Source organism: Prionailurus viverrinus, chromosome A1 (genome assembly GCF_022837055.1).
Source record: "Prionailurus viverrinus isolate Anna chromosome A1, UM_Priviv_1.0, whole genome shotgun sequence".
Taxonomy (NCBI): domain Eukaryota; kingdom Metazoa; phylum Chordata; class Mammalia; order Carnivora; family Felidae; genus Prionailurus; species Prionailurus viverrinus.
The window spans coordinates 178,116,011-178,138,889 of NC_062561.1; the positions used below are offsets into that span (position 1 = coordinate 178,116,011).

At 40.3% G+C, this 22,879-nt stretch overlaps 1 protein-coding gene across 3 annotated transcripts in view; it reads left to right on the top strand.

Moving 5' to 3' along the window:
• The first annotated feature begins 1,227 nt into the window (after positions 1–1,227).
• Positions 1,228–22,879, top strand: part of UBTD2 (ubiquitin domain containing 2) — a 64,591-nt gene continuing 42,939 nt past the window's right edge. The window contains exon 1 of one of the 3 annotated variants that reach the window (XM_047868887.1): positions 1,228–1,251. Coding sequence is in view for 1 of the 3 variants with exons in the window: in XM_047868879.1 (XP_047724835.1) it covers positions 2,164–2,233 (70 nt within the window). In the remaining 2 variants the exon portion in view is untranslated. Of the gene's footprint in view, positions 1,252–2,044; positions 2,234–2,481; positions 2,736–22,879 lie in introns of those variants that run through there. The other 2 variants (XM_047868879.1, XM_047868884.1) reach the window with 2 other exon arrangements.

Consider the following 22,879-nt stretch of genomic DNA (forward strand, 5'->3'; position numbering starts at 1 on the left):
CTCCTCAGTGCTCATCAGAAACACTCATCATTTGGGTGCCTATTATCCGTTTAATAGACATTGTGGAAGTCTTGGTTTCTGCCATTTCTAAAGCAAAATTCAGGACAAAGCAATCCTTTTGAAGATATTCATCATGCAGCTTCTCTCCTTCAGGGAAGTGATGAAGTGATGTCTACCAATGTGAATACTCAGCTGGTAATGATCAGATAGAAGGCTTTGTGACACAGTACCTGAATGTCAGAGCAACCTCTGAAAACTCATAAAAACATGATTGTATATAAGCTCTTCTGAATTTTCATGACTACCCAGAACAATACTGATTTGTCAGTATAAATTTAATATAACAGATTTCTGTTTCTCACATTTCTGTGCTTTTATGTAAGTATAGGGTTTTGTTTGTCAAACCCTCATTTTCATCTGATTATCAAATGAATACAAGGAGAGAAATCTGTCTTTGCATTTTGGACTATTTCTGTGAGCTAGATACCCTTGTGTGGGATAATCCCAAGTCAAAGGGTATGAACATTTTTAAGGTTCTTGATCCTCGTTTCCAAATTAATTTGCAAAAAGATTAAACCAATTTACACTCCCACCAGCAGTGTATGAAAATATATTTAAATGCAAATTCCAAACTGCAGAGAGTCTTTTTCTTAAGTATTTCACTTAAAAAAACAATTTTTTTTTTAATGCTAAGCAAAAGCCGACCCAAGATGTTAAAAAAAGAAAGTCTGATATAAAAATGGAGCAGATAGTTAAAACAGCTTGGGCAGAAATAAGCTTTAAAAAGGCCCAAGCAGGCTGATAAAAAATTTTAAGGCATCATAGCAAAACACAATTCTGAAGGGACCATTAACAATTTGGCTTAGATTAGGATAGCGACCGCCAAGAATGTTGGGCGTGGTCCATGTACCAAATTCTGGTTTCGAAAAAGCTGGGTATTTAATTTTTTTTAATACTTCACTTTGTTCTAAAGGCGATGTAAATACCTAAAAGGAGTAGCATTGTGTCTGAATAATCAATCCCGTGGAGATGAAATGAACCCACGCCCTCAGAACTACGGTCAGCGCTTATCTCTCCTACACGGAATGCCTCGCCTCTGTAATCTGAGTCCAGCTTGCAACCACAATGACCGCTTCTACGTCTCATAATGGGGCACAGTGATTTGGGGGGGGGGTCTCGTGGGAGCGGTGCAGGCAAGGGGAAGCCCAGACTCGGCGTACCAATCTACTGAATTCTACACAAATCCCAAAGGTGCTGGAACCTCAGCCTTCGGCCAAGAACCCCCCACCCGCCTTCGCCAGTTATTTGGGAACCAGCCCCGTTTCCGCCTACGAGGCTTCTATTACTTCTCTGTGCCCCCTCTGACTCGCTTCGCAGAGAAAGAGAAAGCTGACGCCCGAGGAGCAGCCAGAAACTCGATTTCGCCCCTCTCTACATCTCCTTTCTCACTTTTGTTCCTCCTTTCCTGCTGCCTCTCCCTTCTCTCTCCTTTTCTTCTCTTCTTTCCCCATCCTTCCTCCACGCCTCCTTTCCCTGCCTCTTCCCCGGACAGATCCGCAGTTCGCCTCCGCTCCTCCAGCTCGGAGCTCCCCTCCCCTCCCTTCCCCTGCCCTCCCCACCGCCCCAGCCCTCGGCTCGCGGCCCCTCCCGCAGCCAATCAGCGCGCGGCCTCCCGCGGCCCCGCCCCCGCCGGCCGTTCCGGGCGGGCCCGGTTGAGCCCAGGCCGCGGGTGCGGAGGGCGGCGCCGCGGGGCGGGGGCCGATGGGGCCTGGCGGACTGGCGGCGCCGGCGCGGGGCTCGCCTGGACGCGGGTGTGCGGGGCAGTGAGCGGGCGAGGCGGGCGCTGCGGCCCTCCCGGGATGGGCCGGCCCTGGCCTGGCGGGGCCGAGCCGGAGGCGAGGGCGGCACGCGGGCCAGGCCTGCCGGGCGGGCGGCCCGGGGGCTGAGGTAGAAGTGGGCGCGGAGGAAGGGGCCGAGCCAAGGCGGTGGGTGGAGCGGCGAGGGGGGCGGAGGCTGGGCCGCGGCGGGCGAGCGGAGCGGCGCGCCTGTCCGGGGCTCGGTGGCGGCGGCGGCGGCGGCGGCTCTTGAGGAGGCTGAGGCGGCGGCGGCGGCGGCGGGCCGGACGAGCGCCCGGAGGTGGCGGACGAGGCGCCGGGGGCCCCCATGGGCGGGTGTGTGGGCGCCCAGCACGACTCCTCGGGCAGCCTCAACGAGAACTCGGAGGGCACCGGAGGTAGGTGAGCGCCAGGGGGCAGCCTCGGCCCCCCATTGTTCCCGGCCAGGCCCGGCCACCTGTCCCGGCCCCTGCGGGCCCGCGGGCCGCGCGGCCGGGGCCCCTGAGCCCCTTTGTCATCCCCTCCTCCACGTCACTCCCCGCGCTCCGCTTCCGGCCGCCCCGCCGGCCGCGGGGTCGCCCCTTGCCCTGCCGGCCCCTGAGGAAAGTCCTTCGCCCGCCGGGGATGTAGCCCTCGGCCTCTCGACCCCACCGCCTCGGCTCGGGAAACTCGGACCAGAAACTGCCTTTCTTGGCCACCTCACCCCCTCTCCAGCCCGTTTAATTATTCAGGAACAGGATGGCGGCGCTGGGGTTGCAGAAAAGCGAATTGATGGGGGGTTGGGGAGGGGAGCTTAATGCATTCCCTCCGACGGGCCCCGCCACATCTCTCCGCACCCTTCCTCGTTCGGCAGAGTTGGCTGGTCTCAGCTTTCCTGAGTTTCAGATGACAGCTGCCCTGGTTGGTTCCAATTTGGCCATTTAAACCTGCAAGTTTCTGGAGCTTGGCTGGGGAAGTCTCGAGTGGCCACACGCATTATTTTAAGGAGGGGTGGGGAAACCGTCCGCCCGAGGAAAACGTGGCTTCTTGCTACGGCTTGCGGGTGTTGGGCCAGTTTGCTGTCGGGGTGGGCTAGTTGAATTCCTATCCGCCTTACGTAAAGGAAAATACGTAGAGTAAAAGTACAAATGCAGGAGTCCGACTTAGCCCAGCGCTTTAAAAGTTTTCGAACACGGAACGCACTTCTAATTTATTGTAAATAGCAGCTGGCGGAGGAGAGCTCTTTAATTCAATCGGCATTGTAGTATAACAGTGTAACAATACAATTAATTCTACCTTTGCTTAAATGACCTTTGGCTGAGGCCGCTCTATAGCTTGTGTAGAGGGCAGAATGTTGTAGTTAAAGAAGAAACAGCTAGGAATAGCAAAGATGACAGTGCTGGTTCCGTTCCAACCTTCTGTTAGATGTCTCAGAATGTAAGACGTATTTATAAGTTCCTAAACTAAATCGTTTGGGGGGGGGGGGGGATGAGAGGGTTTACAACTTTTTCTTTTACTAGCTTTTTGGACCAATTGCTCGCCCTGTCCCTGGAGCTCCATCTGTAAACCGTGTACACTAACATTTAGCTGATAAATTTCCTGAATTACATGATATTTTGCCATGCCACTTGATTAAAATCTGTGGGTTTCTTGTATGATTAAATCCTGGACGAATAGTTTGAGGGTTCATTGAAGTGTGTGGTGAAAAAAAAATTGTCCACGAAAACACTACTTAATAGTGCATTTCAAGTCGTAGCATTGTGTTTTGGTGGCACATTAACAGTGAGATCCCCAGTGAGGACGAAGCAGAAGATTAAAAGCGCATGATTTAAAACAGCCCTGGGTTAAGGTCAAATTGGGGGTCAAAATGATTCTTCCTGCAATTGAAGTGATCATTAGTGGTACCAAAATACACTAGTATGTGCTATAAATAGTGGGTTTTTGTTTGTTTGTTTTAAGATTTTAAATTTGGGATGCCTCAGTGGCTCAGCTGGTTAGGCGTCTGACTCTTGGTTTCATCTAGGGTCATGATCTCCGTTTGTGGGATCAAGCCCTGCATTGGGCCCTGCTCCGACAGCGTGGAGCCTGCTTGGAATTCTTTCTCCCCGCTCCCTTTCTGCCCCTACCCTCTTGCACTTTCTCTCTCTCAAAATAAATAAACTTAAAAAAAAATATTTTATTTATTTATTTTTTAAGTAATCTCTGCAACCCATGCGGGGCTCAAATTCACAACCCCGAGATCAAGAGTCACATGCTCTACTGACTGTGCCAGCCAGGCCACCCTGGTAGTGTTTAGTTTCAGTTAGATCTAATTTGTTTTACACTCATTTAAAAATTTTAATAAACATTTTTCTCTTCTTGGTAATGAATTTGAACCAATTTATTGAAAACCTTTTGGTAATGTGACTTAGGACCAGCCAGGCATTATTAGCACGGGCCTTTAAAAGCATGAAGTCTTAGCTTTTGGTAATTTATTACCAGTAGTGTCTAGTTAGATAACCATAGTATTAGTTTCTTTGAGAACTGAGATCTCTGGACCTTAAGCTGCGCTATAACTTTCTAAAGTAAAATTTAGAAAAAAGGAACACCAACCACAAAACCTCTTACTTTTCTTCTGAAGAGAAAGTATGGGCCTCATGTAACGAGTGGAAGAAGTAGAGGAAGGGGCTGCGTGGGATAAAAGCATTGTTTTTGGAATTTATAGAAGACTTTGTTCTTCATTATTGTCACGATAGTTAAGAGTTAATTGCGGTTTAAAGGAATTAGCTCAGGTGAGTGTTTTAGGTTAACACATTAAATAGTTTTTACTTTATTATAGTAGTTTTTGTTGAGAAGGGAAAGAGTATTTTTCCTAAGGGTGTTGGCACAGATCCTTTGCTTTTCAAACATAAATTGATGGTTTGTAGTTTTCACCTGGACATTTGTGTTATGAAAAATTCTTTTATCAACATGAAGTAATTTTTCATGACAGTTTTACATTCACATTGTTTTCAAGTCTCACCATTTTAGATTGGTTTGACTTTTTTTTTTTTTTTTTTAAAGAGTGTGTGAATTGGGGAGGGTAGAGGGAGGGAGAGAGAATCCTAAGTGGACTCCACACTGAGCACTCGATCTCACAACCTTGAGATCATAACCTGAGCTGAAATCAAGAGTCAGACGCTCAACCGACTGAGCCACATAGGTGCCCCTAGATTGGTTTGACTCTTGAATATCAGGTAACCTTAGTAAAAAATGACTGTTTTAAAAATCTTTTTGGCCATTTGAGATACTGTACTTTCTCTTTCCCTCTGGATCTAAGTCTCTTGTGCATGCAAGTAATTGCGTATAGGAAAAAAACTTGCTTACTAAGGGATGTACTTTGAAGGAATTTGAGAAATTTTTGCAAAAGACTGTAGAATATGGAAATTGCTTAACCCACATTATAAGATTTGTGTTATATGTTATTTTGGAATCATTTGTAGTATCTTCCTCTGGCATATCTTGCCTAGAATTCAGTTTCTGAGTTTCAGCTAGTTTGATCATTTTTTAAAAGCCTAATTTTCATCAAGACAAGTATAGTATATACATTATACAAGATTATTTAGCAGTTCACTTCAGGCTTCCATGTTCCTAGAACATTTTTTAGACAGCATGTTCTGTATAGTTGTCTGCCTTATTATGATGTGACATTGTGATGCTGGGGTTGGAACTCAGGACCTCTAGACAAGGCTTTATGTAGTCCATGGCATTGGCTAAGGAATGAAATCTCATGATTTTTAAAAATAAGTATGTGGGGAAAAAACAGTAAAGTGAAATTAGTTGAAGACAGCCAACTATTATTTTGTTCACCTCTTTAATGAACTTGATGTAGAAAGTGGGTTCTCACTTTCTGGGTGTATCTTTTGTTTTGCATAGTCAGTGATATCCCAAGGGGACTAACCCTCGGTGGTCACAAGTTTCCAGGTTTACAGCAGGATAACTAACTGCTGGCCATTCATTTCTTTATTTCATAATGTCTTGAGAATATCATGGAATTCTTTTGGGTATCCATTTATAGCAGCCTTATAGACACCTACTTGAGTTAACAGTGGTTTTTGAATAATAACTACCATTTATCCAGTATTATGTAACAGATGTTGTGCTCAGTGATTTGGTTTTCTCATTTACTCTTCAATAACTCTGGAAGGTGGATAATATTTCTATTTTATGGATGGATTGAACCTGAGAGAAATTAAGTTGCTTAACATTGCATTGTTTATAAATGGCAGGCAGAACTTGAACTCAGTGCTATGATAGAAAATGCTAGTTTCTCTTTTTTTCTAGTTTCATTTTTAAATTTGTGACAAAATACATATAAAATTTGCCATTTTAACCATTTTTAAGTGTACAATTTAGTGGCATTAATTACATTCACCATCCCCATGTGCAGCCATCCCCCCATAGTTTTAGAAACTATGTATTTCTAAAATTTTTCATCTCTTCAAACAGAAACTCTAGATCATTAAGGAGTATTTCTTCTCCCCTCTCCCAACCCGTTAACTTCTAAATCTCAGTTTTTTCTCTGTGAATTTACCAAGTCTAGATATTTCACATAAGTAGAATCATACAGTATTTGTCCTTTTCTTTCTGATGTATTTCACTTTGCATAATGTCTTCAGGTTAATCCTGTGGTAGCAAGTATCAGTACCTCATCCTTTTTACGGCTCAATAATACTCCATTGTATGTATATACCACATTTTGTTTATCCATTCTTCTACACAGACATTTGGGCTGTGTCCACTTTTTGGCTATTGTGAATAACGTGGCTATGAACTTTGGTGTACAAAGAGCTGTTTGAGTCCCTGTTTTTGGTTCTTTTGGATATAATATACCTAGGTGTGGAGTTGCTAGGTTAAATGGTTTACTTTTTTGAGGAACTGCCAAACTTTACCACAGTGGCTGCATCATTTTTCATTCCTACCAGCAACATACAAGGGTTTCAGTTTCTCCATATCTTCATCAACACTTGTTATTTCCCATTTTTAAAATTAATAGCCCTTGTAGTGGGTATCTCACTGTGGTTTTGGTTTGCATTTCCCTAATGACTAGTGATGTTGAGCATCTTTTAATTAAAGTGCTTCTTGGACGTTTGTTTATCTTCTTTGGAGAAATGTCTGTTTAAGTCCTTTGCCTGTTTTTTAATTGGGTTGTTTTGGGGTTTTTTGTTGTTGTGTTGTGGGAGGCCTTTGTATATTCTGTATATAAACTCTTATCAGATACATGATTCGAAGATATTTTCTCCCATCTTTTCACTTTTTTTTGTTTTTAAGATTTTATTTTTAAGTAATCTCTGTACCCAAGGTGGGGCTTGAACTTACAACCCTGAGGTCAAGAATCCCATGCTCTACCAACTGAGCTAGCCAGGTGCCCCATCTTTACTCTCTCTTGGTAGTGTCCTTTGATGCATAAAAGTTTTTAATTTTTTTTTCAACGTTTTTTTTTTGGACAGAGAGAGACAGAGCATGAACGGGGGAGGGGCAGAGAGAGAGGGAGACACAGAATCGGAAACAGGCTCCAGGCTCTGAGCCATCAGCCCAGAGCCCGACGCGGGGCTCGAACTCACGGACCGCGAGATCGTGACCTGGCTGAAGTCGGACGTTTAACCGACTGCGCCACCCAGGCTAAAAGTTTTTAATTTTAATGAAGTCAAATTTATTTTTTCTTTTGTTGCCTGGGCTTCTGGGTTTTGTTTTAAATGTATATTTAACTAATCCTTCACTGATGGAGAAAGAATAAATCTTTAACCGGTAATTCATAAGTCTAACTTAACTAACATTTGCTTTCTTAACTATGAATAGAAAACTATTTGAAGTTTATTTTCTGTCTTATGTGGTGAAAAGGTTGATTAGTAGTGAAATGGTTTTTAAAAAGTTGACAAAAGTAATCCATAAATCTACTTTGACTTCTTAATCAAGAGATGATTGTTACATTTTCCGTAGAAGCATTTCACAATCAAAAGGCATTGAAAACCCACAATATGCCCAACATTGGGTTGGTTGCTGTTGTTCCAAAAAAGGAATCATGATCTTATTTCTTGAATATGTCAGAAGCCTTTTTTAGGAAAGCATAATAAAATATGCACACATGAAACAACTGTAAAACACTGGTAAACAGATAAATATACTATAGGATAAACTGCGCAAGTGCTGAGGGAATAAAAGAAAATAGTGATCTGAGCTGCTCAAAGGTGGTCCCGCTACCAGCAGTTTTGCTGTAACCTGGGAGTATGTTAGAAGTGCAAAATCTCAGGCCCGCCCCCAGACCTAGTAAATCAGAATCTTCATTGTAACTAGATTCTCAAATGGTTCCTCTGCATATTGAAGTTTGAGAAGCACTGTACAGGATTGCTTACAGTGGGAAGAGATTAGAGCAAGGAACCCATTAGGAAAAAAATGGCATGAATTGGGACTATATTGGATAAAGGGGTATAGAAAAGAAAGTAAAATACAGACAGCCCCCGACTTACGATGGCTCAATTTAGGATTTTTCAATTTTACAGTGGTGCAACGTGATACATACACATTCAGTAGAAACCATACTTGAGAGTTTGAATTTAGTTTTTTTTCCATGGCTGATGATAGGTGATATGATACTCTCTTGATGCTGGGCAGAGGCAGCAACCTGCAGCTCCCAGTCAGCCACGTGGTCAGGATCATGAGGGTAAGCAACGGATACTCTTACCATTTTGTTTCTCACCTTCAGTATAGTATTCGACAAATTACGTGGTATTAGGCTTTGTGTTAGATGATTTTGCCCAACTGTGGGCTAATGTAAGTGTTCTGAGCACATTTAAGGTAGGCTAGGCTAAACTATGATGTTCTGTAGGTTAGTTGTATTAAATGCATTTTCAATTTATGATGATTTCAATTTACGATAGGTTTATTGGAACGTAACCTCGTCCTAAGTCAGGGAAGATCTGTAAACCCATGTTTGTGAATCTGGGTGACCAGGAATATTGAGGTGGCTTGGCAGGTTTTGGGGAATAAGAAAGAGCTATCTGGGGCAAGCTATAATTTGCCTTTCAGTATGCCAAGGTTTAGTTGACGCAAGAATTTTTAAGTTGGGACATCATGTAGGGTGGTGCAGATGTTTAGATATGGAACTCTTTCTTATTCAGGATTAGGAATGTGGATTTTGAGTCTTTGGGGGAGGTTGACTGAAGGTGTAAAAGAAAATGTCTGCTATAAGTAAGTGAAAAGAAGAAGAAAGTACTAAGAACTGAGTCATGAAAATTTCACAGAAGAAGGACCTGACCATTCTTACAATTTCAGAAAATAATTTATTTTGTTAACTTCTCATTCTAGTGTGGTGTTTGCAGAAATTCTACCTGTAGTGTATTACTCACATCCAGACTCAAGGTAGACTTCTTGGGCATCCAGCCCTAGAATATACCAGTAGGCCTTTTGAGGTTGATATACTTCAGAACAAACACATTTCTCTACAAAACACTGGTTTTTTTCTTCAAGAATATCATTCATATCTCTATCTTATGTATTTTCAATGTCCCATATATTCTTCACATCATCTAATTAGTTTGCTGATTGAATTTTCTTACGCTTCTACTCTTAGGACTGGGTCTATAATTAAAAATGAAGTAGAACTGAGCATGAGGAGGGCTGATGATTAGGCTGCCCTTCTCCTTAGTGTGACAGTTGAAGTAAAAATTTTTCCTATTTTCTGGGCTGGTAGCTCTGTGGCTTTATGAGTAGGATGCATAAAATTTTATGCCAGTTGGAGAAAGACATACTACAAAATAGGAGGCATTTACTGGATATAAAGCAGAGGATGCTTGATTTTACCAGAATGAGTATAGCTGTGGGGGAAGACCAAAAGGAAAATAGGCAGCAAGAAGGTGTGTGTTGGAAATCCAGGGGAACTCTGGGTAGGAAGGCTGTAGGTATGAGAACAAAATTTAGGTCGGGGACGCTACAGTTGGAAAATACTGAGATGTGGGGAAAGCTGAATCCTCTTTGGAAAGAGATTTAAGCACTCAAGTTTTTATTAAAAATAGACATGGGATATTATATCCCTGGCTAGTCCAATTTTGTTTTCAGTTTTCTAGCAAATAAAAGGTTGACATTTTTTCCCAGTCAAGATTATCTTGGACTTTATGTTGGAATGGCATTTTTAAAGATTCTTGCTATGGATAGTAAATGGCCTGGGTTTTTTTCATCTCTGATTTTATTTAGGAATCAGTTGCTAGGGGGCGCCTGGATGGCTCAGTTGGTTAAGTGTCCACTTGGGCTCACGTCATGATCTCAGAGTTTGTGGGTTCGAGCTCCACATTGGGCTCTGTGCTGACAGCTCAGAGCCTAGAGCCTGCTTCGATTCTGTGTCTCCCTCTCTCTGCCTCTCGCCTGCTCACACTCTGTCTCTCTCTCTCAAAAATAAACATTAAAAAAAAAATCAGTTGCTAGTGCTATATACTATGGGTAGAATCTTTATGCCATTGGAAATGATAAGAATCTTCATTCTGATTTTTGATGATCCTAGTCTGTAACACCTCTCTTTAAAAAAAATTTTTTTTTTTTAAATTTTTTTTTTTTTTTCAACATTTATTTATTTTTGGGACAGAGAGAGACAGAGCATGAACGGGGGAGGGGCAGAGAGAGGGAGACACAGAATCGGAAACAGGCTCCAGGCTCCGAGCCATCAGCCCAGAGCCCGACGCGGGGCTCGAACTCACGGACCGCGAGATCGTGACCTGGCTGAAGTCGGACGCTTAACCGACTGCGCCACCCAGGCGCCCCTAAAAAAATTTTTTTTTAATGTTTTATTTATTTTTAAGACAGAGAGAGACAGAGCATGAGTGGGGATGGGGCAGAGAGAGAGGGAGACACAGAATCTGAAGTAGGCTCCAGGCTCCGAGCTGTCAGCACAGAGCCCGATGCAGGGCTGGAACTCACGAACTGCGAGATCATGATCTGAGCCGAAGTCAGATGCTCAACCAACTGAGCCACCTGGGTGCCCCTGTAACACCTCTCTTATGGAGAAATTTTAATAGATGGATTTTACTTTTTTTTTTTTAAGATTTTATTTTTTAAGTAATCTCTACACCCAACATGGGGCTTGAACTCACAACCCTTAGATCAAGAGTTGGATGCTTTTCCAACTGAGCCAGCCAGGAGCCCCTATTTTTTTGTTTAAACATTTTTGTTTTAGTTTATTATTTATTTTGAGAGAGTGAAAGAGCACAAGCAAATGCAATGGGGGGATGGGGAGAGAGAGAGAGAGAGGGAGAGAGAGTGTGAGTGTCTCAAGTAGTCAACATGCTGTCAGCCCACAACTGTGGGATCATGACCTGAGCCGAAATCAAGAGTCGGACGCTCAACTCACTGAGCCATTCAGGCGCCCCTATTTTAAAATCTGATTTTCTTACTGCAAATGCAGAGCTTTGGCAGCACCTGCTAGTGGTACTATACTTATGTGAGTCTTCTAATAGGAATGATTATTGAGTGTTACTCTCTTGTAGTGAGGAACTTTTGCCATTGTGTTTATGAATTAGTTATCTCTCTTGCGGCTTTTGACCAAGACACATTCTTCTCTTGTTGCAAGAAAGCATTAGATTGATTTCGTTAAACAACATAATCATATTAATTGGGCATGATGATCAATTTGCTGATTTAGTGATTCTCTCATTTTTCCTTACTGCAGACCACCTGAATGGTTTATCTTCATTTGGTGGACCATTGCACCTGATTCTTCCCGCCGCCCCTCACCATCCCTACCCAGCTTTCTGCTTCTGCTTATCGGGCATACTAGGCTACCAGCAAGCTCCTCATGATTCACTGGTAGTTCAAGGACCATAGGTTGAGACTTTACTAACGCGTATGTACTTAAAGATGCATGTGTGTTGGCCGAGAACAATCAGCATGTATTCACCTTGCATCAGCCACTTTTGACTTGCAGTCAGCAACAATCAAGTTTGTTTTTGAATATATTCCATATATTGAGCTGAGAGGTTAAATATTGCTGAGTATGCATTGAGTGTTGTAATGCCGTTTTTTGCGTGTTTGCAGTAAAACTTTTAGGCATTTCCATTATTGCTCTGTTTTCGGAAATGGAATTTCTGTTCAAGTTAGATGTCTAAACAAAAACATCCTAATGTGTGAAAGTCATTTTAAGTGAATTTTACTTGAGTGTAAGTGAGGTCTTGATATATCAAGACTTGACTAAATAATGAAGTAGTGACTTTTGGACTTTTCTCATGAAGTCCTCAAAACCCTTCAGATAATTTTTTGCATGTATTATGATTGGCTCATAGGTATGAGCTAGGGCAGGCCTCTTTGCATCAGTTCAGATCATTTCCGTGCTTGTGGACTATGTGACAAGAGTGTCAAAGGGGCAGAGTAACAGATAGTCCAGATCACTTGGTTATGCTTCATGATAAACTATCACTTTCAACTCAGGGCAAACATTTTATTTTTTTAAACTGGAACTTTTAAAAATAGCCAGCCTCCATTATTTCTAACTGCCAGTGCTTATAGCTAACCATATAAATAAGGCCTGCTCTCTGATATCAAGTAGCCTATGGTTGAGTAGAGGAATCATGCATTTAATTAGGAAAAGTTTTAAAAGCCTCTACACTGGGGCTCCTTGGTGCCTCAGTCGGTTAAGCGTCCAACTTCTGCTCGGGTCATGATCTCACAGCTTGGGAGTTTGAGCCCCACGTGGGGCTCTGTGCTGACGGCTCAGACCTGGAGCCCACTTTGGATTCTGTGTCTCTCTCTCTCTCTGTCCCTCCCCTGCACATTCTCTGTTTCTCTCTCCTTTATTTTTTTCCCCCACCCCATCTGCCCCTCCCTCTTTTTTCTTTTTTTTCTTTCTCTCTCCTTTAAAAATAAACATTAAAATTTTTTTTAAAGCCTCTACAGCAATGGAAAAAGTATTATGGAAGTTCAGAGAATAGTGGGGAGCAGGGTGAGAAAGCTTCACTGAAGAGGGGATATAAGTAGTTGGTCTTGAAAGAGGAGTAGATGGAGACAAAGTAGAAGGCAGAGGAAATTATTTGTATAGCAATATGAGAAAACCTGGCATTTTGGCGGACTGGCAAGAAGCTTGTGGAGGGGTAGGTGAAATATGAAGTTATTAAGGTATGTTGTCAGATTTTAGGAAGGCACAGTTGCCACAATTAATAGACCAGTTGCGAGACAATATATAGGTGATGGTATTTAAATGGATTTTTTGTGTGCTAATTCCCATTTAATGCTGCATTCTGAGGTTATTTGATACAAAATTCTGATGTAGCAAGGTGTTACAATCTTTAGCATATTTTTATTCTTTTGTAATTTTAATCATTGTCACATATTAAACATCAGAAATGTGTTTCACTTTTTTGCATGCACATGGGGTGCCTGGCTCACCCACTCAGGTGAGGTCGTGAGGTCGTGAGTTCCAGCCCCACGCTGGGTGTAGTATTAATAAATAAATAAACTTAAAAAAAACCCACCTTTTTTATATGTACGTGTATGTATATGTTTGTCCCACATCAGTTTTTGTCTCTGGTCCTAGGTTTCTGGCACATGGAAAGAGTTTGCACTAAGATTCTGCAGACCTGCCTGAGTTTTAATCTCTTGAAAAGGCCTGCATTATCTGTGGTGCTTTGGGCTCCATTTCTCACATTGTTGAAAGAAGAGAATGGATTAGATCATCTTTGTCAAGATTATATCTTAATTCTTTTTTAAAATATTTTTAATGACAGTTTTCAAGCATATTGAAAAAATTAATAAACATTTGAATATCCATCACTTAGATTAAACAGTGTGTGTATGTGTGTGTGTGTGTGTGTGTGTGTGTGTGTGTATTTGCTTAACTGAGAGTATAGACATTATGACACTTCAACATGTAAATACCATTATCACTCCTAAGAAGATTATTCCCTAAGATCAAGTCCATAATCACAGTCCACCAATTGTCCCAAAATGCCTTTTATAGCTATTTTTTTCAAATTAAGATCTATTCAGCATTGAGACATTGCATTTGTTTTTGTATTTAATTTTTTAAAATCTAGAACAGCTTCTCCCCTTTTCTTCCCTATGACATTGATTTTTTGAAGAGTATTATAGAATGTATCACATTCTGGGTTTGTCTGATTGTCATTTAGTGTATATCTCTAGCCTCTGTATTTTCTTTAAACTGAAAATTTGGTAGATCTAATACTAACAGAATGTGATTATTTCCTAGGCTATCCTGGATCCAAAATCCAAACTTTTCCCAGTTCTTTTCTCCTAACTTTCAACACTGGGATAATCTTTGATTACTGAATAAATCTGAACCTTATTTTCATTTTCCCACCCAGAAACAAGCTTAAGATCTACTGTCAGCCTGCAAGTCTACAGTACCCTATTATTAACTATAGTCACTATGCTGTACATTATTAGATTCTCAGAGTTTATTCTTTTTATAACTGAAAGTTTGTACCCTTTGTATCTACATTCCTTTCTTTCAGAGTGTGAGTGGGGGAGGGCAGAGAGAGAGGGGGAGACAATCCGAAGCAGGCTGCAGGCTCTGAGCTGTCAGCACAGAGCCTGATGCAGGGCTCAAACTCACAAACTGTGAGATCATGACCTGAGCTGAAGTCAGCCAGTTAACTGACTGAGCCACCCAGGCTCCCCTCCTTTCTCTCATTTTTATAAAAAGGTTCTATCATGTTTTTTTTTTAATTTTTTTTTTTAATGTTTATATCAGAGAGAGAAAGAGAGCACAAGTGGCAGAGGGGCAGAAAGAGATGGAGACACAGAATGTGAAGCAGGCTCCAGGCTGTCAGCACAGAGCCGGACACGGGGCTCAAACTCACAAGCCGTGAGATCATGACCTAAGCTGAGGTCGGACGCTTAACGGACTAAGCCACCCAGGTGCCCCATCATGGTTATTTTTCGACATTACTTATCTTCTCGGGATGTAAGCTGCATTGGCCTGGTACAGACTTCATAATACTTGAGGTTTCATAATACCTTAGACTCAGTTAACTGTTGCGTGACATACATTTTTGACTTTATAATGGTGTTAGGGAGAAAGTAAAATTCCACTAATAGAAGACTTATTTAATTCTAGAACAAGAGCTCTTTGTTAACTAGAACCATGTAGCATAATGAAAAGTTCCAGTTCCACCTCTGTCTATATCTAATATGACCTTAAGTCACTTGACTTCCCCATTTCTTGTTTTTTTCTTATCTATAAAATGAGCATGTTTGTTGGATGAGATCAGTATACTCAAACTTTTTGAACAGTTGAATCTCCTTTTTTTAGGTATACCTTACATTGAATACTAAAGTATCAGCCTCAGCATTTCATTTTCTTTTATTTTGATTGTACACTCACTAAAAAAAATTAGAGTCTCATAAAGTTCTATAGGTTTTTTTTTGAAGTTTGAATCACTATCAACTGTACTCAAAACTTCAACATTATGTCTTCCAGCATTGTGACTTATGTTATATTTTCATTAAGCATTGTTGAGTTACTTTTTGTCATGAGAATATGCTGAGCAGGTATATCTAAACTTGTTGTGACATTTAATGGGGCCCAGACCTGCACAGTACCATATTAGTGTGTTCACTGGTACATTGTTACATGAGTGGACATGTGTGTGCCTGTATTAAACGAAAGGCACCGTGCAGAGCTCTTGATTTCCCAATCAATGACCCATTTCAAGAAGTTCCCTAAGTTTCATATGTGCATAGAGAAAGTAAGAGAAGCTTTATTCCAATGTCACCATGATTAGTTTCATGATGAACATGTTTCATGATGGTCTGTATGTTTGAAATTTAACATTTGATGTGTGGGGTCTTGTTATGATTCCTAAAAAGTAACATTTTACATATAATTTGAATCATGTTTGTAGAACTCTGAAGCAACTGTTTTGTTTCCTTGAGTTCTTTGGAACCAGTTTTTAAAATTAGTTGATTATGGGGCGCCTGGGTGGCGCAGTCGGTTGAGCGTCCGACTTCAGCCAGGTCACGATCTCGTGGTCCGCGAGTTCGAGCCCCACGTCGGGCTCTGGGCTGATGGCTCAGAGCCTGGAGCCTGTTTCCGATTCTGTGTCTCCCTCTCTCTCTGCCCCTCCCCTGTTCATGCTCTGTCTCTCTCTGTCCCAAAAATAAATAAACGTTGAAAAAAAAAAATTAAAAAAAAAAAATTAGTTGATTAGATCCTAGGAAAAGTCTTTAACACATAATTTCAGTCAGTTTTTCTCAATTCTCAGGATAGGCATACTGTTGTGGGCATTGTATTAGATATCTGTGATTTCATAGAATTACTGAAAAAGTACTATATGAATTAAGTATAAAACTTTAAGAGCAAACAAAAGAAAGGTAACACATTAAAAATAGCGAAGATGGGGGGGCCTGGTTGGCTTAGTCAGTAGAGCATGCAACTCTTGATCTTGGGGTTGTGCGTTTGATCTTGGGGTCATGAGTTCAAATCCCACGTTGGGCATAGAGCTTACTTAAAAAAGAGAGAGTGAAGGGAATCAATGTGGTGGTAACTTGTGCCTATATCACTAATTGCAGTCTGGTTTTAGATCTGGAAGTTTGTTTACTGCCTGCACGTGACTTGCCTTTGCCAGGAATTAAAAGGGTAGTAACAAGCCCACAGGTGGTCTCTTTCTTCTGGAGCAACTTTTGGCTTCATAATGTACTCTGTAAGTGAAGCTGTTTCATTATTTAAGACATGAACTTTACCTTTCAGCCCATTTGAAGCTTGGCACTATTAGGCCTACTCTTCTCTCTGTCTGACACAGCTTCACTTTTCTCCTGTCTCTCTTGGGTGTCAAATATTTCAACTCTTTGTCTACAATTCAGGCATGCTTGTATTATGTTTAAACTTTGGAGTTTCAGGGGTGTCTGGGTGGATTAGTCGGTTAAGCGTCTGACTTGATTTTGGCTCAGGTCATGATCTCATGGATCCGTAGGATCAAGCCCTGTGTCAGGCTCCGTGCTGGCAGTGCAGAGCCTGCTTGGGATTCTCTCTCTCCCACTCTGTCCCTCCCCCCCCCTTTCAAAATAAATATATAAACATTAAAAAAAAAGAAAACTTTGGAAGTTCAGGCAGGAAGTGCTTAATGGAAATGGGGTTGATAAATGAGATCTTGCGTTTGAAAGATTTGACTGTGGCTTATGAAGGAAGAACCAGAATGAGATGATGCTGAGAGGGACCTAGTAGGTGAAGTCTGATGTCTGTCATATATGTTAGTCAGACTTTGCTTATAAAGAGTGGACTATATGGAGATAAAGCAAAGAAGGAATGTCAATGAAAGAAAGATCTTCGCATCTAGTGAGCAAGGCTTGGATTTTCTTTCCTTTTCAAGGCCTTTGACCTTTTCACTTAGTATTTATTTACATAGTAAATATTTGCTATGAAATGCTTTTTTATTAAGTTCTTAAAAATAGCATGGCCCTTCCTCATTTTTTTAATTGCTTTTAGAAATTATTTGTTTGTTTATTTCTTACTTGCCTCACAATATTATAAGCTCTGAAATAATAAATGGATAATTATGACTGTTTTATCACTTGGAGAATGAAAAGTTTACTACTTGGCTTTAGTTATTTAATTTGATTTTTGGATGAAATTATTTTATTACTAGTTCCTTACTTGTATGAAAGCCCATTGTCTTATAGAGACTCCTCACCATAATTAACTCTGGGATAAATACTTATTTGCCCAACTGAAGGAGGCAGTGATCTAATTTGCTTGTTAAGGTCTCCCTGCTTATTTTGTGTGTATTTTTGTTATTTTCTCCTGTCATCCTTAGCAAACCTAGTGATGATTTGAATTGCTTTGCATATGAAAAGAGTTAATTATATTTATAGCCCACCCAGCCCAGTAGAATTGTTAGGCTGCCCTTGAGCTGAATTTGTGTTTACATTGAATGCAGCAGAAATCTAGTTTTCACATATAGCCTATAAAGTATTCTATTAACAGGGAATAATAAAGACACTCTTTATGAATTTTCTGAATTTAGGGGTTTTTGTTTATTTATTCGGTGGGTTTTTTTCAGCAGACATTTTAGGGCATGTTAGAGGAGGGCAAAGTCTGTGGACAAGTTGTAGGATGAAACTGATCTTTGAAGTATTTTACTAAACACAAATTTCACTTTGGGGGTCTAACCCACACTCCTCCATGTAAAAAGTATAAGGAGCTTTGTGTTTGGGAGGAAATTAGTTACACAAATACAATATTATAACATGTAGCTCTTTAACACATGCCTTGTGTTATGAGGTATTTAGTAATGCAAATATATTTTGCACTTTTCATCCTGTTTTTACATATCAAAATCTCCCTGTTGTTTGCACAGCAAACACATTGAGTATACCAATATGACAAACTGAGTGTACATACTGTTTCAACAGGGCCTAGCACAGTGGCTTGTAAGTAACATATACATAAGAAATACTTGTTGAATGAGAGCTTCAAGTAATTCAGAGTAATGGCTTTTCGATTGTTTAAGGTTCACAAGTATAATTAATATGTGAGAAGAGCCATAATTGCAATACATAATCTTTTCCTTTGTTGTAGTTTTTAGTTTAAAAATAAATCTTCACATTTTCTTGATTCTTACAAGGACCCTTTGACTTTAAGGAAAGATGATGTTAATATCGCTGGTTCACAGGGGAGGAAACTGAAGCACAGAGATGTTTCGAATAAGGAATAAAATGAGTATCCCAAACTGTAAGCTCCATTTTCTGTTTTCTAACTCTATATCCTCTCCACAGATGGTGAGGGGTTTGGGTGGACTTTTCTTTCCTTGCTGCAGAAGTGTGTGTGTTTTTCCTTTGTGGCAATAAGCATAGTTGAAGTTAATGGAATGTGTTTCTTAAGGACTCTCATGTTCACTCTTGTATTCAAAATGGAGATGACAGCAGTAAAAAATGAGGTAGATAGTTGCCTTTGATCTTAGTCAATAAATTATCTTGCTTTTCACAAGATAGAAAATTTGAACTAAGATGTTAGTTATCTAAAACTGGTGAAATGGAAAAAAGTGTTAGTCTTGTTCATCTTTTGTGCCCTTTTACTTGCTTATCTTTTGCACTTTTACCTCTGCCTCCTAACCTAGATTGAATGTTTTCAGCTTAAAACTCAGTTTACTCAAACTTGACCTTGAACTTCGCAGTTGAACTGTGTGGGGGAACAAGTTTCCTTGAGTTTCTTAAAGTACAAGAAAAGAAGCATTTGTCTAATCTGAAGAAAGCTTAATAAAGTTTTTCTAGGCCTGTCCTCTGAAATTACCTTTAGTATAGAAGTATTAGAAAATCGGTCTCAGATCCTAAAGTGGTGATCACTCCAAGGGGTGAGTTGAAGGAGGTTACATGAAAGTTCTTTCTAGTTGGTATATCCAGCAGTTAAAGGATGGGGATTGGAACCCAGAAGTGAATTAGTGTTTGTACTTAAAATGTCAGCATATGAATCATTGGAACTATCTTCTAGTTTTATAGCTGAGAAAAGGAACAGAGACCATCTATCTCCTGAATATGTCTTGCTCTGAAGGAGGAGGTGAAAACTATGTTGGTCCCATAATGTAGTTTCATTATAGTAGCTTGTGCTTTTTCTGGCAGTCCTCAATACATTTCTGCCTTGAACTTCAGTTACCCTGAAAATAAGAATTTTAACTTGACGATTAAAAAGGCTTTGGACCTTTAATCATTGATGTATTGCCAAAAATTAACACACAGGACCTATTGAACACACCCTTCTGTGAATTTGGCTTTTGCTTCTCTGAGTTTGTGATGGTTGCATCATGTTGTGGGTAGCTGTGTCTTCCTAAATGACTCAGAGTAGTTTATAAAGTCTCATAATTTTGAAGTGAAAAATTGAGATATGTGCTACTACATGTAAATAGGACATAATGAAAAGGAACTTGAGAAACAATAAAATGATACCTAGTACTCTGGAATGAACATTGAATAAGACACTTCAGTCTGTAACAAGAGCTCTGAGAATGGGGAGAGTTGCTTATCTGTTATTGAATGAAATGTAATATACCCTTGGAAGCAAGAAGGAGAGTATCTTTTTGCACTGGATCTGTCATGGGGTTGAAAATAGGTTCTTGGCTTGTATTTTTATTTTCTATATACCAACACTAAATATACTGACTAGAAGTTATAATGTAACTGCCTAGGGCAAACAAATGACTGAAAAACATTTAACTTTTTTTTCTGGAACAATCGATCCTTAAGCATTTTAAGAAGGGAATAATAAACAGGGACAGAACTACATTTGAATGGTAAAGGTAGGTTTTTCAGTTTACAATAAGGATGGATACTAAAAGCCTAAACACGAAAAGTGTGAGAAGTTCCACATTCATTTACTAAAAATTTTTTTTAATGTTTATTCATTTTTGAGATAGAGAGAGACAGAGCATGAGTGGGGGAGGAGCAGAAAGAGACACACATAGAATCTGAAGCAGGCTCCAGGCTCCAAGCTGTCAGCACAGAGCCTGATGCGGGGCCTGAACTCACAAACTGTGAGATCATTCATGACCTGAGCTGAAGTCGGATACTCAACTGACTGAGTCACCCAGGCACCCCAAACTTCCACCATTTATTTTATTATTATTTTCTTATTATTTTTTTAATGTTTTTATTTATTTTTGAAGGAGAGAGAGAGACAGAGCATGAGCGGGGAAGGAGCAGAGAGACAGGGAGACACAGAATTCGAAACAGGCTCCAGGCTCTAAGCTGTCAGCACAGAGCCTGATGTGGGGCTTGAACTCACAAACTGTGAGATCATGATCTGAGCTGAAGTCGGACGCTTAACCAACTGAGCCACCCAGGCACTCCAGTTCCAACATTTATTGAAGAGGGAAGAAAAAGAAGTTCTCAGATGAAACATCAAGGGAGATTAAAGAAAATTAAGATGTAGAATAAAATTCAGTTTCTATTGAAAAATAGTTCTTATTTAATAATAGGTGGTATAAAACACATTGGCAAGTTATTTTTGTACCAAAGTCTTGAGGGAAAATGTTATACAATTTTAATGAGTTGGAAAGTATTGACTAATGATATCTTTGCATTTACTCCTGATACAGTCTAAAAGCTACTTATAACGTTACTAAACTAAATCAAACCTGGATCACTTTGCTTTCTAGGTAAGAAAGAGTAATTGAAGCTTTTGCACGCATGTGCACACACGCACACACACATTATATATAATATACATAAAATATATATACACATAGAAAAAATATATATGTATGTACTCTTTTTTGGTATATTTATTCTTATATATAGTCTCATGTTTTACAGGAGGACTTGTTTAGGACTGATTTTTTCTTACTGTATATATTTATGGTTATTTAAAAAACTTTTTAAGAACTCTTTGTGGGGCGCCTGGGTGGCTTAGTCGGTTAAGCGTCTGACTTCAGCTCAGGTCCTGATCTCACAGTTTGTGAGTTCGAGCCCCGCATCAGGCTGTGTGCTGACAGTTCAGAGCCTGGAGCCTGCTTAGGTTTCTGTGTGTCCCTCTCTCTTTGCCCCTCCCCAACACGCGCACATGCGTGCGCTCTCTCTCTCCCTCCCTCTCTAAAATAAACATTAAAAAAAACCACTCTTTGCAAAAAAATTTTTTAAGTCAAAAAGCGTATTTAAGGTGCTCCTGGGTGGCTGAGTCAGTTAGGCTTCTGACTTCGGCTCAGGTCATGGTGTTGTGGTTTGTAGTTTCGAGCCCTGCATCAGGCTCTGCACTGACAGTGAGGAGCCTGCTTAGGATATTCTCTCTCTCCCTCCCTCTCCCTCTCTCTCTCCCTCTCCCTCTCTCTCTCTCTCTCTCTCTCTCTCTCTCTCTCTCTCTCTCTCTCTCCCCTCCCCTGCATGTGCATGCTCTCTCAAAGTTAAAAAAAAAAAAAAGTTTAAGAAAAAGTAAATCACATTTATCTTAACACCTAACAAATATTTTGGTGTACATTCTTTCATGCTCAGGTTGTGTGCTGTATGTATAAAAGGGAGAGTAAGCACAAAAATCAGGTCGTATATTCAGAGGAATGTGAAGTGCTTTTTAAAGTCATTGCAGCTATGCTTCTAGAGCAGTTATGACTTCTAGAGTTTGACTTTATGATGTTCTGGGATATAACAGAAATGTCATTGTTAGCTTTTCATTTTGGGAGGGTTTATCAGTATTTTTTCTAAAATTGACCTGACCTCACTGTCTGTTTTGTAGAGTCACCACAATGATGTGCGAGATGCGCATCCCACGACTTAATCTGAGGAAATGCAGTATAAACTAGAGCAAAGGGAATACCCTGCTGTAATTGGGCAAGTTACCCAAGGCGTTTATGTGGGCAGTTTGTGAGAATACAGTATTTCTTAGGACATTACATCCTTCTGAACAGTGCAGTTAAATAAGCTAAAAGTAAAGCTTGGAGTTTTGTAATGGACATAGCTATAGATGCAATTTAAAATAATTAAGTGACATTCAAGATCTATCTCTTCCCATGAGTCTAACCCCAAGACAATACAGTTTCTAGTAGTTTTCATGTTACTTTGATTGTTTCCATCACCCATCACTTTCTTATAACTTGGTGGAGAGGTAGAGAATTTGATGATTGAGTCCCGGTTCTGCTTTACAGATTTTGTGGCAAAATCTTGGACAAGCCAAAATCCCATTATGTTCTGTGGATCTGTTGAACGTACTCTTTGATTCTTACCTGTTCTTAAAATTAAGCGGGCTTTGATTGTACTTAAAACCAAAGGACTTGGCAAATGAATACAATTCAAGTGAAGTGCATTTACCCACATTTTTGCCCAACAATTTCTCAAGCAAAAGAAACTTTTCAGATTGAAAATGGAGACCCTCCCCGCCCCCCCGAATAGAGTCTGATGGATCACTGGCTGGGACAGACACCAACATGCTTTGGGTAATTGGTATGTGCTGTCTGGGAAATAGTGTATAGTTTGGGCACTTAAAATCCATGCCAACTTGCTATGCCATCCTAAGCTCTGGTATACACCTTTATTTATTTATTTATTTATTTATTTATTTATTTATTTTATTTTATTTTATTTTATTTTATTTTATTTTATTTTATTTTATTTTATTTTTTTAATGTTTATTTTTG